Source organism: Nycticebus coucang, chromosome 1 (genome assembly GCF_027406575.1).
Source record: "Nycticebus coucang isolate mNycCou1 chromosome 1, mNycCou1.pri, whole genome shotgun sequence".
In the NCBI taxonomy this organism is placed as follows: Eukaryota; Metazoa; Chordata; class Mammalia; order Primates; family Lorisidae; genus Nycticebus; species Nycticebus coucang.
Genome location: NC_069780.1, coordinates 130717388 through 130736008, shown reverse-complemented (window position 1 = coordinate 130736008; position 18621 = coordinate 130717388). Strand labels below are relative to the sequence as shown.

The 18621-nt window shown below is 36.5% G+C and overlaps 1 protein-coding gene across 2 annotated transcripts in view; it reads right to left on the bottom strand.

Annotated features, from left to right (window-relative positions):
* Window positions 1-18621, bottom strand: part of AP3B1 (adaptor related protein complex 3 subunit beta 1) — a 269031-nt gene that overhangs the window by 117338 nt on the left and 133072 nt on the right. For both annotated transcript variants that reach the window (XM_053587990.1, XM_053587979.1), the window contains exons 14-15: window positions 15730-15839; window positions 4058-4234 (exon numbers count right to left, since the gene is read on the bottom strand). In XM_053587990.1, the coding sequence (XP_053443965.1) occupies window positions 4058-4234; window positions 15730-15839 (287 nt within the window). The remainder of the gene's footprint in view (window positions 1-4057; window positions 4235-15729; window positions 15840-18621) is intronic.

The window sequence follows — 18621 nt, the reverse complement described above, 5'->3', positions numbered from 1 at the left end:
TCATCCAATTCCAGATTAACCCTCTAATCACTTCATTCATAAAAACCACCTTTCCTTAACAAGCAAAGCTCAGGTCTATTTCAAGATAGAACTATATTCATTTTAGTATTTATGCATTTGTTAAACATTTAACATGTGTAAAACTGTGCTCCTATTAATATGTCCCCAATATAGTTTTTGAATATTCTGACTCTAGTTCCATTTTCCCAATAATCCCTATGGCTTTTATTGTGTGCCTTTGCACAACATGATATTGCATTATAGCTTAATTGATATTATTATAATTCCCATTTTACAGATAAGGAAACTAAGTCATAAATAGGTTATATAATTTGTCCAGGATCATGTAGTTAGTAAGTGGCACAATAGGATTTGAAGCCAAACAGGCTAACTTTAGAACCTGTACTTTCAATCATTACCTGCCTCCCACTAATCAATATCAAATAGTTGTATGGCAGTCACCACACAGTTAATTTAAAACTGTTTTCCAAATACAAACTTCCATCTCAGGCCAGGCAAAGTGGTTCACGCCTGTAATTCTAGCACTCTGCGAAGCTCAGGCAGGTAGATTGCTTGAGTTCAGGAATTCAAGACCAGCCTGAGCAACAGCAAGACCCTATCTCTACCAAAAAACAGAAAAACTAGGTGGCGCCTGTGGCTCAAGGAGTAGGGCGCTGGTCCCATATGCCAGAGGTGGCGAGTTCAAACCCAGACCCGGCCAAAAACAAAACAAAACAAACAAAAAAAAAAACTTACTAAATGTAGAATATAAATGTCTTAACACAGTAACTAAGAAAATGCCAGGAAGGCTATGTTAACCAGTGTGATGAAAATATGTCAAATGGGGCGGCACCTGTGGCTCAAAGGGATAGGGTGCTGGTCCCATATGCCGAAGGTGGTGGGTTCAAACCCAGCCCCGGCCAAAAAAAAACTAGCTGGTCACAGTGGCACGTGCCTGTAGTCCCAGCTACTTGGAAGGCTGAGGCAAGAGGATTGCTCAAGCCCAAGAGTTTGAGGTTGCTCTGAGCTAGGACACCACAGCACTCTACCAAGGATAACAAAGTGAGACTCTGTCTCAAAACAATAAATAAATAAATAATTTATATATATGTGTGTGTGTGTGTGTGTATACCAGAAAGGAAAAATATTTAAATGTTAAAGAATATATAATATTCAAATTAGACAAAATGTTGATTTTTTAGTTCAAGAACTTCCATTTGATTCTTTTTCAGTTTCTACTTCTCTACTGGCATTTCTTTTTCTTTTTCTTTTTTTTTTTGTAGAGACAGAGTTTCACTTTATGGCCCTCGGTAGAGTACCATGGCATCATACAGCTCACAGCAACCTCCAACTCCTGGGCTTAAGCAATTCTCTTGCCTCAGCCTCCCAAGTAGCTGGGACTACAGGCGCCCGCCACAACGCCCGGCTATTTTTTTTTTTGGTTGCAGTTCAGCCGGGCCGGGTTTGAACCCGCCACCCTCGGTATATGGGGCCGGCGCCTTATCGACTGAGCCACAGGCGCCGCCCTCTACTGGCATTTCTTATCTTTTCATTAATTATGTGTGTATTTTCCTTTATATCATTAACCATGTTTACAGCTGTTGCTTCAAAATGCCAGCAAATTCGATCTGGGCCATCTTGGGGCTGCTTTCTCTTGAATTTTTTTTTTTTTCTTGAAAATTACATTTTCCTACTCTTCTTCATTTTATTTTATTAAGGCTAACAAAACACAAATTGCCATTTTAACCATTTCAAAGTGTACATACAGTTCAGTGGCATGAACATACTCACAGCATAGTGCATCAACTACCACCATCTATCTCCAGATTTTTTTCATCTTTTAAACTGAAACTATAACCATTAAACATTAACTCCCCATCCTGGTTCTACTTATGCTGAATAATTTTGGATTGTATCTTAGATGTTATTAATACTATACTGTAGAGACCCTGGACATTGTTATATTCTTTGAAGAGTATCGGATTTTTGTTTGTTTTAGCTTGCAATTAAGTTGGTGAGATTCAAAAGTCAAACTCGATCTATTGGGTATCCCTCAAATTTCAGTTTAATTCTTTATTATTAGCTGTGTTGCTCTGACCCTACTCTCTATGTGTGATTCATAATTCAGCCAGAAACAGAGTGATTTCATAGATATTGAGGCTTCCCCACTCGAGTGCTCTCTCCTGCATAGAATTCTTCATTATTTTTCCAATGTTCATAATTTTCCTGAACTCTGTTCTCTACTTCCTCAAGCCAGGAGTTAGGGTTTCCTTTTGGAGTTTCAGCTGCTGTGCATATTGCAAACTGCAGCTGCCCTCAGCGGACAAGCCACAGGAAACAGGAATATCATTCTCTGACACTCCTTTCTTTCAAGTTATCAATTCCCCTCCAGAATCTTCTTGCTTTTCTTTACTCTTCCGAGTCTTAGTTTTTTATTTTTGCATATTTCCAGAGTTTGTTTGTCATGGGAGGATCAGTCTTGTACATACTTAAATCAAGCTGTTAACTAATTATAAAATTCTTTTTGATTCTTTGTGTATATCAGGTCATAGCATCTTTAAGGTAGCCAAGAAGTTTATTATTCAGTTATTCTTTAAGCATACAAGTAAATGTGCTAAATCTTATAAAAATAAACCTAGACATTCCTTATAAATAGTTCAATAAAAATTCTGAAAATGTTCACTAAGATATCTACACCACAGAGAATGCAGGTCCACATACAAGTATTAGACTCCATGGCAAACCAGCCCCTGAACACTATAGCCTGGTCTCTACACGCAGGGGTCCTCAAACTCCACATGAGGCGGTGTAATTGTATTTGTTCCTGTTTTGTTATTCTACTTCAAAATAAGACATGTGCAGTGTGCATAAGAATTTGTTCATATATTTTTTTTAAACTATAGGAAGGCCCTCCAACAGTCTAAGGGAGAGTGAATTAGCCCCCTGTTTAAAAAGTCCGAGGACCTCCGCTAGTTTACTTTAAAATTGCTTAAATAAATAAGTACCAAAAACAATTTTTTATATGTTTGCAAAAGCAATCATTTTAGTCTCTCTCATATCCAAAAGGTTATGAACCATAAATTTAAAAAATATTTTTAATACTGTTAAGTTGATGGTGCTTAAAATCATTCTTTAATGCTAACTTTCACTTGGTAATTTTGCCAATCTCCTCCTTTTGAGAAATGTTGAAGAATGGAGAACAATTCTACAGGACATTTTTCTCATTTGTTTATGTACTTAATCATTTTAAAAAATGAACTATGTCACCCTTGGCATAGTCAGCAGTGCATTAGTGTCACAAAAACAATAAGCTATGTGAAAATTTGTGTTTTTTTTTTTTAAATCACGTTTTCACCAGTGAGTGGTGAAAATTATTGCGGTTATCTAAAAGTACCATTCTACAATATGCAATGGAATAAATACTTCAGAAGCTGAGCTCAAAACTTCCATTAATAATATAGGTCAAATGGCTCATTCATAGTTGGTGCCTTCACGCTGTGTCTTCACGAGGTCCAAGGGGTAAACTAGCTCTCATCAAAAGGGCTCTGCCCTCACGACCTAATCTCCCAAAAGCCCTATTCCCCAGTATCACATGACTAATTAGGTTTCAACACATGGACTTTGAGGAACACAAACAGACCAGAGCAGCTACCACTGCAGACTAGCTGTTAAAAGTTTCCTAAACACCTGTTTTATGACTCTGCTCTTACAGTAAACCACTCCCTACAAGCCTGTAGTTAAGAGTTTTATCCTTTATAAAACCTCTAACCTCTTATCTCCTTCTACTTTAGATTTTCAACAACTCCTTTGGAATTCCATTGTGTTACAATACATCTATTATAGCACTTAACACATACTCTTTCATTCTTTAATCTATTTTTCTCCCCTACTGGGTTAAAATGCCATCTCTTTGTACTATCTAACATAAAATCTGAAACAAACAGGCACCCAGTAATTGCCGAATGGATAGAGGAACGCAGGAACAGACCTCAGCTGCTTGATCAGAGTGAAGAGCAAAGTAAATATCAGACAGGTTGACGAAGGATTAGACTCTTACCTGTTTGGAGTTGGTCAAATATAACTTTGCTCCCAGATTTAAAATCTGCAGTTTTACTAGATCGTCTTCACTAGTGAAGCTTTTAGCCATCTTCCTTAAAACATCAGGGGCAATTTTAGGAACTCGTTCACAGTTCTCTCCAATTAGCCAAAGAATACTTGCTCTAGCCACAGGAACCTAGTATTAGAAGCAGATGACCTAGTTAGAAATAAGATAATCATACTTCCCTTAATTTTAACCCAGAAAAAGTTTTAAATATCATAAACATTTTACATCTATTAATTCCTTTAATGTATATCCAGGAAGCATTCTATATTGATGGGTTTTCTTTAGTCATCAAAAAATAAATATGCAGAAAATCTCATTAAAACTGATTTTAAAGAGAATGCCATAGAAAAAATTCAGAGAGTAAAAACCTGGTCTAGGGCGGCGCCCGTAGCTAAGTGGGTAGGGTGCCGGCCACAGACACTGAGGCTGGCGGGTACAAACCCACCCCGGGCCAGCTAAACAACAGTGACGACTTCAACAAAAAACCAGCCAGGCATTTTGGCAGGCGCCTATAGTCCCAGCTATTTGGGAAGCTGAGGCAAGAGAATGGCTTAAGCCCAAGAGTTTGAGGTTGCTGTAAGCTGTGATGCCACAGCATTCTACCCAGGGCCACATAGTGAAATTCTGTCTCAAACAAAACAAAACAAAAAAAAACACCGAACTAAAATCTAGATTCTATCAGAGATTGGCAAATTCTTGGACCAAATCTGACCAACTATACCCATGTGTTTCTATCTTTTGTTGCTGGTTTTGAGCCATGAGAGGGCAGAATTCAGTAGTTGAATTTAGACCACAAAGTCCAAAACCAAAAATACTGACCAGCAATTTACAGGACAGGCTTACTGTCCTCTGCTCTGTAGCAATAGTTCTCACATCTCAATGCCCACAAAAATCATGTAGGGTTCTTACTAAAGGCAGGCATCCAGTATCAGCTCCAAAATAGATTTGAGAACCCATGGCTAATACAGAGAAAGGACTATATCCATTAAAGACTATGATTCCAAATCAAAACTATTCATGCTCTCTATGTATTTGTATCCACAGAACTGGAAATATATCAAACTGACAAGATCATCAAGGTCTGCCTGTAAAATCCTGACTCTTAGTCTATTATTTAGTCAACAAAAAGAGGTAAGATAAACTTGTCCAATATTGCGTTTGGGCATTATATATTTTTAACAAAGAATACTTCAATGTAATTTATTTTCTTAAAAGTGACTGCTTTGCTACAAATTGGAAATCTTCCATCAGTACCATTAGAGTATGCAAATTAGTTTATTATTATTTGCTTGTTTGTAGTCTCCCTTATTCCAAAAGGAATTTGAGAGGGTATGTAAATTAGTTTCTGTGAACATTTTCACCTAACATAGAAAATTTGCTTTTTATAATAAATGAAAAGGCTGATGCCTATCATTAAAAGGTAGCATCACAAGATGCTAATATTTTCTGTATAGTTTCTCAGCTATACATATTAAAAGTATGACTATTAAAGAAAAACGCAAGAATAAGAGGAACTTTACATAGCTAAAATTTTATCTCAAATTACTCCTTCAAAATGAAGGAATTACTTATTCTTTCAAAACACCCATTTTATGAAATATTAGATAACATAAAAATATCAAGATATTTTTAAGTTGGACCTTTCACCAGAATAGGAATCAAAGTTTTAAAATTAAAAATTATATAATTCTGAATGTCATAACAGCTTCACCTTTAATTAGTATTTAGCATAAGTTTAGTAAGAAGAAATGAGTGTATTTATGTAATGAACAAAGGCCTGAGAGCTATTACAAATCTATTCATGCAGTGTGATAAAATTGATACCTTTACTGTATACTGACTTCTAGAAAAAGGTTATTTCTAATGTTCCAAAGGTTACACTGCATTAAGACCTTACTCTCCATCTATTATTTTAAATTGAGCTAAAGAATAGTAATTGAGTGGTACATTAAATTTTCCAGTATAAAGCAATTCAAGTTGCCTGCCATAAGGAAAGGTACTTCTAAATAAGAATATATGGGCAACTTCAGATTTCAGTAATGCTAGATTTATTTTTCTTAAACATGTTATTATATATTGCTAGTATAAAAATTAGAATTCAGTGACATATCACAATTTATTATCCCATTTTAAGTAATTTTCTTCTGGTAACACTCTTTTGCAATTAAAAAGACAATCCCCCAAAGAAACACAGTTTTAAGAAATTGTTTAAATTCATGAATATACTAAGATTAAAATGTAAGTATTTGAATACTCTAAAATACACAAAGGATACAATAGTTAAGATAGAAATCTTTGAAAAATTAAAAATCAAGAAATCATAATATCTCAAGGTGGTGGTAACAGTGGTGGTTAAGGACAAGATTTGTAGTTTTCTAGGACTAAGCTAATAAAAGCCCCAAGAGGGGGGTGGGGTCTTGGTGCGTGCCACACATTTTGGGGGCAAGACATGATTGTTAAGAGGGACTTTACCTAACCAATGCAATCAGTGTAACCTGGTTTCTTGTACCCTCAATGAATCCCCAACAATAAAAAAAAAGGAAAAAAATGGATAAACAGATAAAGAAAACATAGTATGTATAAAATAAATAATATCATATATTGTATACGCAATAAAAGACTGTTCAGCCACAACAAAGAAAGAAATCCTGTAATTTGCAACAACAACAACAAAATAAAAGCCCCAAGAAAACATCTTAAAAACTTAAAAAACTTCTTTACAACAAGAAATAACATCAATATAAATTTATCAACACCCAACGTTTGGTGATAGATTAACAAGCTTAGGAAACCGACAAAGCTAATATTTTTGTACATTTGATTGGAATCTGAATCCTAAGATTTTTCCGATTCCAGCCCTTCCTCTCCCTCCCAATTAAGCTAATAGAACTCTCATTTCCACCACTGATACTTCAAACAAGTAAAAAAAATTTAAATAAGAAAATTCATCACTTTGCTCTTCATGGTCTTTGCAACCACAAAATAAACACAAACAATGAACTAAAATGAAGTTGTTAATATCCCCACATATATACATACACACACACACATGCAGTCGTACATATAATACCTTCAATTATGAACCTCTGCTTTTCAATATTCTCAAAGACAAACTGGATTGTAAATGACTTTGCCTGATTCTTTATTCTAAATGCCCCGAGCAAGTGATTAAGTGCACTTTTCAAACCTTCTACTAGAAGGCAGTTTCCACTGCTATTTTAATTTTAACCCATTAACTTGCCTGCAAAAACAAATGGTTCCTAGAACAACACAGCAATTATGGAAAGATATCCAGAAAGATTTTAAAGATCATTCTGTAAACAGTTCCATTTAAAAACTATTGTGTTCAACACAAGCCCATTGTGCAGTTACAATAGTCTAAAGTAAATCTTACACAAACATCAATTTTATGTATTTAAATTTGTCAAAGGGAAACTCAGCAGATGTCTCAGCCAACTGCATACCGACAGCAAATCAGATCCAATATTCTGTATCTGGACTCAACATGCACTAAAATTCGAGCCTGAATTATGTTAGGGCGGCAGGACAAGGGGGTAACTTGTGAAATGGCAGGCAGCTGGGCAGGGAGTTCATAAAATGCGATTTCAGCACCACTCAGTAGTCTTTACAGAAATACATCCTTCAATTGTTCTTTTAGGATAAGAAATCTCCACTTGTCCTATTAAACGTTGTATGAAATCTTGTTACACCAATCCTCAAGTAGTATGCATCTTATTCTAGAAGAACTTAATGCCCAAACCAGTATTTACAGTAGCAAATTAAGGAAACTCCAAAGGATAAAATAGTCACAATATATAAGCTGATGAACTACAGACATAAATCTATTCGATTTGACTGAATTCAAAAAGTAAAATAAACTTAAATTTTAGTTTTCATATTTTCAACTATGCTATGTACTAAATCACCAATAAAATCAAAGCTTTGAAAACAATAAAATCTGTGTTCTCTTAACCCTGTGCTTAGGCACTATTTTGATATTTACATATTTTATTTTTTGTTATTTAAATATTTTCTTACATCAGTCATCACCAAAGTTCTATGAAGTAAGCTCTATCATTATCTGCACTTGAAATATGAAGAAATTAGGATAACAAAGTAGTCAAGAAACATGCCCCCATTTGACAGTTTGTCAGTGATGGAACCAGAATCAGAACTTACGTCCGAGTCCAGAACTCAATATTGGGTCCCTTGGGCAGAGACAAGTAAGTGAGGTAAGCTAGGAAGGAATAGCGGCCAGCAAGGCAGACTCTAGTCCCAGATTGATCGTGTGTATCATGGAGGCAAATAACTTCAACGCAGTGGGCCTCATTTACCTCATCAAAGGGACGATGATTCTTTTGTCACTCATTCTTTTCAGGGAAGGTCTGGGCCATCCTTAGGCCTATTCCTGTACCCGTGGCAAGATGAGGCATTTCCCCACTTCCTTTTACCTCCTTTTATGCACAGGAAAGTGGCCCAGATGGGAAGAGATCTGGCTACCATTTTTCTCCCTTTTCCTAAAAAACAGATTGGCCCAGAGTTCTGCCCTGCTAAGTGATTTGTGCACCAAGGGAAAAAATATTCAATACTGTCCTCTTGTCTTTTGACATTGATCAGATTGGCTTTCTCTAAAATTGCAGTGGTTTACGATACCACCCGGGGGTAGGAGGGTGAAATAGATAGAAATTCAGAAGAATATAGGTCTCATTTAAGGCTTTTATTTTAAGGCTCACATTTCAGAATCATTTGCACACATTTAGGAGTTACCAGGCACGTTGGCCAGACCAACAAGGCCCTGCTTTTCCACGTGGCTTTTGTTACCATGTGAATAGCTAGCTCTCTTGACTATTTAACGGAGAGATTTGGGGAACTCAGTCACTCCTTTCCCTAACTTTGAAATTTACGTCTGCTACATCCTTCGCTACCTTCTTCTGGGGTAATTTTTGCCTTCCATCCCTGGCCATTTTTAAGGTTCTGTACAACAAACAAACTGTCTTGCTTCTTGCTTCCTTGACCCACTGCAAGCACTTCGGCTTCCTCGGATTTGTTAGGTGAATAGCAACAACTCATTATTAACTCCTAAAGTTCAAATGTGTGCCAAAGAATTGCACAAGCTTTAATTAATTTAATCTCTCCTATTATCACATTCTACTTTTATCTACTCCTGCTTCCTCTCTTTGCCTGACTATAATTAGATGTTTTCTATTTATTTCTTTCCCAAAGGATCAGATTTAACATGTCTGTATCAATTTCTACCTTTTTCGGGTATTCTATTTTACAAAATCAATTTGATCCCTCCTCTTAGGTTTTTATCTTTTGTTTCATTGTTCTTTTTCAAATTTCTCAGGACAAATACTAAGTTGTTTTATTTCTGATCTCTATACTTTAAAAACGCTGGAAGGGTGTAGTCTCAGGCCTGTAGTCTCAGCTGAGGAGAGAAGACTGCTTAACTCCAGGCGTTTGAGGCTGCAGTGAGCTATGATCATGACACTGAACTCCAACCTGGGTGACAGAGCTATATTCTGTCTTGAAAAAAAAAATGCGGATATGTATAACTTTATCTTATCCCATACATTCTGGAATAAAACATGTTCACTTTTCTAGGTTTTATGGAAAGTTAGTGTTTATTCTCTAAATTTTTCTTTGATCTAGAAGTATGTTTCATACTTCACAAACTAGCCTGGAACGCTTTTAAATTATTTAGATCTAATTTTATTGTTTATGGTCAAAAGATGTAAAATCTTTACATTTTCCTTATATCCAAATTCATTCTTGATTTCAGAAAATGTTTGATGGAGATACCCCTAAGAATGGGTTTATCTGTTCAAGGGATGTAAGGTTTCTGTAATATTTATAAATCAGTTTTTACTCCACTGTTTATTTTTTCCATGCCATTACTTATATCTATTAGGAATATGTGAGAGCAGCATATTAAAGTTACCTACTAGAAACGTATTTTATCAATCCTTCCTTACATTTCAAATAGATCTTTCCTATATATTTATTTAGTTGCCATATTTTTGTATAAATAAATTTATGCTTATTAGTTTCTTTGTAAATTAGTCTTTTTTCATTTTATAATGTTCCTCTTTATCTTATTAAATGCTTTTAATTAACTCTAAATCTCTGTTGTTCACATTTGCTTAACATCTCTTCCCCTACCTTATTTTAAACCTTTACCACTTGATTAAAGTGTTTTAATTAATAATGGCCTGTAGCTAGCTTTCCTTTTTCATTTCAGTTTGAAAGTCTGTCTTTTAATGAGAAAATTCAGTCTATTTATATTTAGGGTGAAACATATTTGATGTTATTTCTTCCATCTTACTTTAATTTTCAAAAATGTATTATTTATTTTACATTTCTATTTCATTTCTTTCCTTTTATTTTTTTCTGGTTTGGTAACGTTGCTACTTGTTACTTTGTGAATTTGAAGTCCCACCACACTTCTGCATTCTGTTAATTGTCACCTTATGACAAAAACAAAAAATCCCCAAAATAAGCTTTGCTATATAGGTCTGTAAAAAAACATTTACTTTGCTAATAGGCCAACAACTATCAGGGAGAAAGCTGATGTGATCAAAAATATCCTCTAGCCCCAGACAGGGATATAGTCAAATAGAAAAGATTCTCTTCCAGGAAAGTCTGAGGTTTGCTTGATACAGGTCTCATACCCTGTCCCGGTTTTATGTATAAGCAGCTACACTCCCCTGAAGACCTAACACTTGCTATAATTGTCCCTTCCTTTCTAAAGAGGACCAGAACAAGTTCACTAGAATCAAGTTTTACCTAAATTTTGCACAGGAAGTCAGGGAGTACAGAGCTTCATATTCCTATTTCCATCTCACAATTAGACACATACTTACCTACCATTACTTGTAAATAAGATATCAACTATTTCCCCCACAAAACTCACTGTTTTCATCCCAGGATTATTTTTATCTTACTATTTTTTTAACACAAGATGAAAATATTATATTAATTTGCTGCCTATACTCTCTTTCTCCCGTGAGACCTACCTTTAAAATTCTTTCTATTCTGACCTCCATCTCATCCTATCCTTAGGGTTCCAAGTTATTGAACACTTTTAGTCCTAGATTATTAGAATTTTCTTCATATTGAGGTCCCTTCTTTTTCAAGAGTCCTTATTTAGCACCTCATCTATCATTATGCACTTAATTATGTGTATAAATATATTCGTATACTCATGTCTATTTTTTCTCTCCCCCATCTCTGTGTCTTGTTCATTAATTATTAGTTAGAAAGTGAATCTTACTGGGGGCTGTATCACTTCCATAGAATGCATCTAAATATGTATAGGAAAGCATGTGGTTGTTACAATCATTAAAGATAATTCCGAAATTTGATGCTTGGTGGACAGGGATGCTAGATGTCCATCTTCATGACTTGAGGAAAAGCGTTTACCCTCTCACTTCCCATCCATAGATGATTGACAAATAATGTCAAACATCTGTTCTACACTGGTGCAGACATGGACCATGTCAAAGTTCCAATCTGTCAATGATTTGGGGGAAGAAAAAGGAAATAACAATAATAAAATCCTAGCCAGGTAAGTGAGAAGGTTTCAGTGTGAACTGAATACAGGAAAGAGATGATGCCATAAATGCATGCAATTATTACTTGTTAAAAGTAAAATAATTTTTAAAAGTTTATAAATGGAAGTGAAATATAATGTATTGGTTAAGAAAGCAGATCTATGTGACCTTGGACAAATTAATCTCTTTATGCCTCAGTTTTCTCAGATGTAAAATGGGAACTAACAGAACCTACCCTGCAGGATTGTTATTAAAATTCATTATTATTTTTAAGATGCTTAGAATTGTGTCTGATAAATGATATGCACTATAGGAGTTATGTTAAATAAGTGAAATAGAAAAGAGGCAATAAGAACACTTAAAACTGTAAACTTTATCATAAACTATGTCTTCTTCAAAACCATTAAACTTGGCTTGGGGCCTGTAGCTCAGTGGTTAGGGTGCCGGCCACATACACCAGGGCTGGTGGGTTTGAACTCGGCCAGGGCCTGCTAAACAATGACAACTACAACCAAAAAAATAGCTGGGTCTTATGGCGGGCCACCTGTAGTCCCAGCTACTGGGAGGCTGAGGCAAGAGAATCACTTAAGACCAATAGTTAGAAGCTGCTGTGAGCTGTGATGCCATAGCACTCTACTGAGGGCAACATAGTGATATTCTATCTCAAAAAAAAAAAAAAAAATTAAAATCACTTTCTTAATCCCTACATTCTCATACACAATCTTTATGAAAAGTCCTGGGTTTGGTTATTGGAATCAAAATTAAAGAGTACATACCGCTGGGCACCAGGGCTCGTGCCTCTAATCCTAGCTCTTTAGGAGACCAAGGCAGAAGAATCACTTGAGGCCAGAAATTTAAGACCATCCTGAACAACATAAGAGAACCAGTCTCTACAATAAGAACAAAAAAATTAGCTAGGCGGATTACATGTTCTTCCCAGTTACTCCGGAGGTTGAAGTAGGAAGATAACTTGAGCCCTGGAGTTTGAAGTTACAGTGAGCTATGATGATGTCACTGTACTTCAGCCCAGCTGACTGACAGAGCGAGACTCTCTGGAAAAAAAAAAAAAAAAAAGAAAAAAGTAGATAGGAAGACATAGTAACTGTCCCGTGAGAGACACGATGGAAGCTAAGATGCTGAGTGACTTCTGTTTGAGTCTTATTATTCCTAGCTTTAAGACAAATGTGTAACTGCCCTGCAAGATTTAATAATGTCCTAAGGGAAAGAAATTTTTGCCACCAGAGATATTTTAAATTAGTCTTTACTGGTGGGCTCTAAAACTCTTTACTGGTAGGCTCTATTACCTCTGCCTACATAAATACATTCCCGCTAAAGACTCAGAGTATGGTTTGGCGCCTGTAGCTCAAGTGGCTAGGGCGCCAGCCACATACATCAAAGCTGGTGGGTTCGAATCAGCCTGGGCCTGCCAAACAGCGACAACTACAAGCAAAAAACAGACGGGTGTTGTGGTGGGCGCCTGTAGTCCCAGCTGCTTGGGAGGCTGAGGCAAGAGAATCACTTGAACCCAGGACTTGGAGGTTGCTGTGAGCTGTGACAGCACTGCACTTTACAGCTTGAGGTTCTGTCTCAAAAAAACAAAAAAAGACTCCAGAGTATAGATTACCCCTTATTCAAGAAAAATAGTAGAATGCCCTCTAAACATGTTTCTTATAGAATATTAGTTAGCAAAATGTTAACCAACACTTAAGGGACAGGTGTGGCAAAAAGCAAACGAAATGGAGAAAAAAAGGTTGAAGAGTTTGAAGAAAAACCAGGAGAATATGGCATCACAGAAGTCATGAGAACTTTTCAAAAGGGAAGACTGGCTAGTGAAATCCAGTGTTAACAGAAGATCACGAAAGGCACAAGCAGAAAAGTACATACTGGATTCATCAAGAAGACAGCCCCTTGGGAAAGGCATAATTAATGAAGTGCTGGGGAGTCAAAATCAGAACAGGATGGGTTGAGGAAGGCAATAAAATTCTTTTCAGATAATTCTTTCAAAAACTTTAGTTCTGAAGAGAAGAAGAGCATTAAGTAAGACAGCAACGAACCACCCTCCGTGGGCCACTGCAGAGGCTTTGCGATGTACTAATGCAAATGTGCACCACTGATGTCATGTAGGTCCATTTACTATCATCGGTTTATAGATGAGAAAGGTAAAACACAGAGATTTTAACAAGAGGACACACAGTGGTAAGTGGTAGAGTTGGGACTAGTATTTGTTGTTCAATTTTTTTTTTACATTAATTTCAGATTTATAGAAACATTACAGGAAGAGTAAAAATAATTTCTGGATATCTTTCGCTCAGATTCACCAAATGTTAACATTTTACTACCTTTGTGTTAGCTATTGCTCTCTAGCTATATACACATATTTCGTTTTCTTAATCAGTAAAAGTTGTAAACATCCCCTTGTTCCCCAACATACTTCAGTGTAAACTTCCTATGAAAAGGAACGCTCTTACCCAATCACAGTAAAGAAAATTTGAAATCAGGAAACTAAATACTGAACCAATACTATTAGCTAATCTATAGATTCTATTGAGATTTTAACAATTGTTCCTATAGTATCCTTTATAGAAAATGAAAACATCAAATTATGTCAGGTATAATTCTGCCTGAGTTTTTCTTTACATTATGAGAATGACATTTATAAAAAGAATACTGCCCAGTTATTTTGTAGAATACCTTCAACTTGGGGTTATCTCATGTAGCCTAATGGTAAGATTCAAGTCATTTACTTTCAGCAGGAATGTCATAACCCTGATGCTCAGTTCTGTTCAGTGTCACATCAGAAGGCACAGGAGCCCACTAACAGCAATGTTCATTTGGTTCAGAACGGCTCTGCCAAGTTTCTCTACTATAAGTCACCATTTTAACCTTCAAAATTACAAAGTACTTTACGAGGATGTACCTTAAGACTGTGCAAATACTCTTGCTATTCCTTAAATTTTCACCAACTCGTTTTTAGAATCTGTTAATTCTTGCCTGAATCAATTATCATTGCACTGGTTGGCAATTAGTGACATTCTAATTTCATCATTCTTTCTACATTTACTAGTTGTTCCTATATTGTTAAGGAACAGCTTCTCTTTCTCCTCTATTAATCCATTCTGATGTAGACATAGAGATTCTTACCCTATGCCATAGCTTATCGTCCTTTTACTATTATCATTTTTTTTGCCCCCTCAAGATGGCTCTTGTGTCCTTCTGACATGTCTCTATCACTCTTTGAGCACTTTCTTGCTTTTGTTGGGTCCAATAAAGTGTTCCAAGTTCATCTGGTTCTTTCTTTACCCTACCTCGGAAATCAGCTGTTTCTCTAAGAAGTCCTGGTTCCTTAAAGTGAGGAAAGGTATTTAAAAACCAGGATCTACCATAAAAAAGAACTATATTCTACAATCATGCGCAAGCCTTGAAAACATGCTAAGAGAAAGAAGCCGGAAACAAAACAGAACAGGCACATCTAGAGACAGAAAGCAGATTATGATGTCCAGGTCACAGAGCAAAAAGAGTTTCACATATGGAATTTTTTTAGGGGTGATAAAAATGTTCTGTAATTACACAGTGGTGATGGCTGCACAAGCTTTTGAGGATATCAAAAATCACTGAATTATATACTTCAAAGAGTAATGTTATGGCATAAAATTATATCTCAATTAAAAAGAGAGATTTGGGTGCCCGGTGTGCTCACTGGTACTGGGGTATTATTGTTTTCAGGTCCTCTCAACGGACAGCAGTGGGAAATAGATGTGTGTGTACCCTTTACACATTCACAGGCGACACATGAATGTGCGTATACATTCACACAACACCCAGCTACAGATATCTAAACCCATGAAGCTCCCACTACTATCCCCAATTCCAATCTAACACAGCAAGTCTCATTCTATCCTTTCCCCTTTTCAGATTTGTAATTCCCTCCTACGACAGCCCCAAATCTTAGAACTACAATTTGAATCCAGCCCAGTTCTCCTACCACTACCCTTACAGAGCAAGTGGTAACCACTACCACATACTGAGCGAAATTCAGAAGAACTCAGCAAACACCTCTGAAGTGGTACTCACAGTGATACTGTCCAAGAGTTTGGCCATGTGTTTAATAATTTCACCATGTTGTGCAGGTTGCATTTGAAGTAATTTCTTTATAACAACCACACTTTCAGCAACAACTATTTCTGAAAAAAGACAGATTATTCATATTAGGTATGTATAATCCAATTCAAATGCAATACACCTGATAAAATGTAAACTTAGATTAGCAAAACATTCTACATGTCTTAAAAAGACTAGGTAAAAACTATAACCATCAGCATGCTTCCAAATTTTGGGGGTGAACATGTGTAGAAGAGTTAACTTTACTCTCTACCTTCTGTTACTGTCTCCTAGCTTCTTTTACCCATTTCTAATCTCTGCGTCCTTAAATCAGGAAAGCAACAGAGTTGGATTACATTGCTCACCAAAGTGTTCCGAGTCTTCAGCACTTAACCAGAGCTCTCAAACACTGCTTTTTGGATGTCTAGCAGTTATACAGTGGCAATCAAATATCTACAATCTAAACAACATTTTCCTTATTTATTAGGAAACAGCAAACTAAAAAACTATTCCCTTAAGTGATATATGCTTTAGTTTACAAAATGTCATATTTCATTTTCTTCTTACAATATTATTATCATTTTAAAGATGAAGAGAGATGCACTGGAATTATGACTCTGTTCAGAAAAGTGAGTAGTGAAGATTAGTAGCAGTAGGAAAGATGCCACTGTGGAAACAGTGTGGAAGGGTGGGACTGTGAGCTGGGTGGTCTCAATTTGTCCCCTAAGTCCCACACTGTCTTTCTCTCCCCAGCTTTGTGCCCTCAGAGGTCCACCTGTAGACTTCATGAACTAGACTCCCTGGCCCCTAGCTTCTAGCTGTATTTAGTCAATAGGAAGTACCAGCAGGAGATCCAGGGAGGCAGGAGAAAATATTATTTATTATTCTCTATCCCTCCCCTGCCAGCCTCCCAGCTACCACATGCAAGCCACTACCCAAGGTATCAGTTCCTGTGAGTGGCTCTCTCCTGCAGGGTCTTCTGCTCCCCACACCCCTGCCTTCAATCCTAGGCATGGTTAGGGCTTCCCACTGGTGCTGACCTACTGGCCTCACGTGCTACCTCATACCTTACTGGTCTCCCTTAATCCTGCCCACATGGTTCCTTCATTCAGTTTTCTTCAATCGGCCCTTTTAAGTGCACCATCTACTTCTTGCTAGAGCTATAACTAATACGGTCACTGCTACTTAAAGTAGCTAGGAAGCAGATCCTTAAATTGGAATTATGCAATTATCATACTAAAGTGGTTAATCACTGGTCCACTTAATTCTGGGGGGCACCAGTACAGAAATGTAATATTACTAGCTGAGCACCCGACCTTATAAAATAAATCTTATATAAACCATCATGAACACTTCTGATGCCAATGAAATAACTTGACATTTTTGTTATTTTGACTTTTTTATTAGTAGGACTTTCTTTTAATATTTTATTGGGAACACCATGATTTGTGTCCTGTTACTTTTTCTGAAACATACTCTTATCTTGCTCTCTTTTAGAATATAAACAAAATTTCTCATCACTCTATTATTAAACATATGGATTTCAAACTGTATACCTTTCTCAAGGGGAGCAAAAAATTAACTACTAGTTAACTAATATTAATGCTTTACAAAATGATGTCATATTTCATTTTCTTCTTACAATAACAAAAGGTAGACACCCTACTATTATCATTTTAAAGAGGAAGAAAGAGAGATTCACTGGAATTATACTCTGTCCAGAACTCAAACTCAGAACCAGGATGTACCGTTCTACCTATAACAATGTTCTGTATTATCATGGGCAGGAATTACTTCTAAAAAGACTACTTCTTGATGCTACAAGGAAAACAAAAGTAAATCAGAATGAGACTCTACCCTCAGCAAGCTTATACTCTACTAGAAAAAATAATATGACTGTATAATTACTAACAAAGCAAACTATGGTTAAATATAGTTTTAAAGATTCCATAGTATAAAAATCAGTATTTTTAAAATACATTATTGCAAACCTAGCCTAAAAAAAAAAATGTCACAAATTTTAATTGTCCATAATACAGAAGCAGGACTGGTTATAGTTGAAACATGTTATTTGGAATCGTTTATCCTTTGGAGCTATATTATATACATTAGTTTCTTACCATTGCTGTCACAGATTACTATGAATGTAGTGGCTTACAGCAACAAATTCATCATCTTACAGTGGCAAAGTAAGAAGTCTAGCAGTTCTTATAAGATATTGACCAGGCTGTGTTTCCTCTGGAGGTCTAGGGGAGGAAAATCTGTCCCTTGACTTTTCCAACTTCTCAAGGCCACTCATCCTCCTTGGTTCAAGGTCCCTTCCCAACATCACATCAGTCTGACTATTGCTTCTGACATCCTCTGACTTTCCTGCCTCCCCCTTTTCCTTATAAAGGCACTTTTGATAACACTGTGCCCATCTGAATAATCTCTCATCTCTAAAACCTCGGCTTTTTCATTTTTTTTTTTTTTTTTGAGACAAAGTCATTCTGTTGGCCTGGGTAGAGTGCTGGGGAGTCATGGTAGCTCACAGCAACCTCCAACTCTTGGGCTCAAGCAATCCTTTTACCTCAGCCTCTCAAGGAGCTAAGACTCCAGGTGCCCATCACAATGCCCAGCTAGTTTTTCTACTTTTAGTAGAAAAGGGGTCTTGCTCTTGTTCAGACTGGTCTCAAATTCCTGAGCTCAGAAGATCCTCCCGCCTCAGCCTCCCATACTGCTAAGATTACAGGTGTGAGCCACCTCACTCAGCCTAAAACCTTAACTTAATCATGAATGCAAAGGCCCTTTTGCCATGTAATGTCCAGACCATTAAGACTGAGGCACCTTTGAGGGGCCACTGTTCTATGTATTATGGTTCCTTCT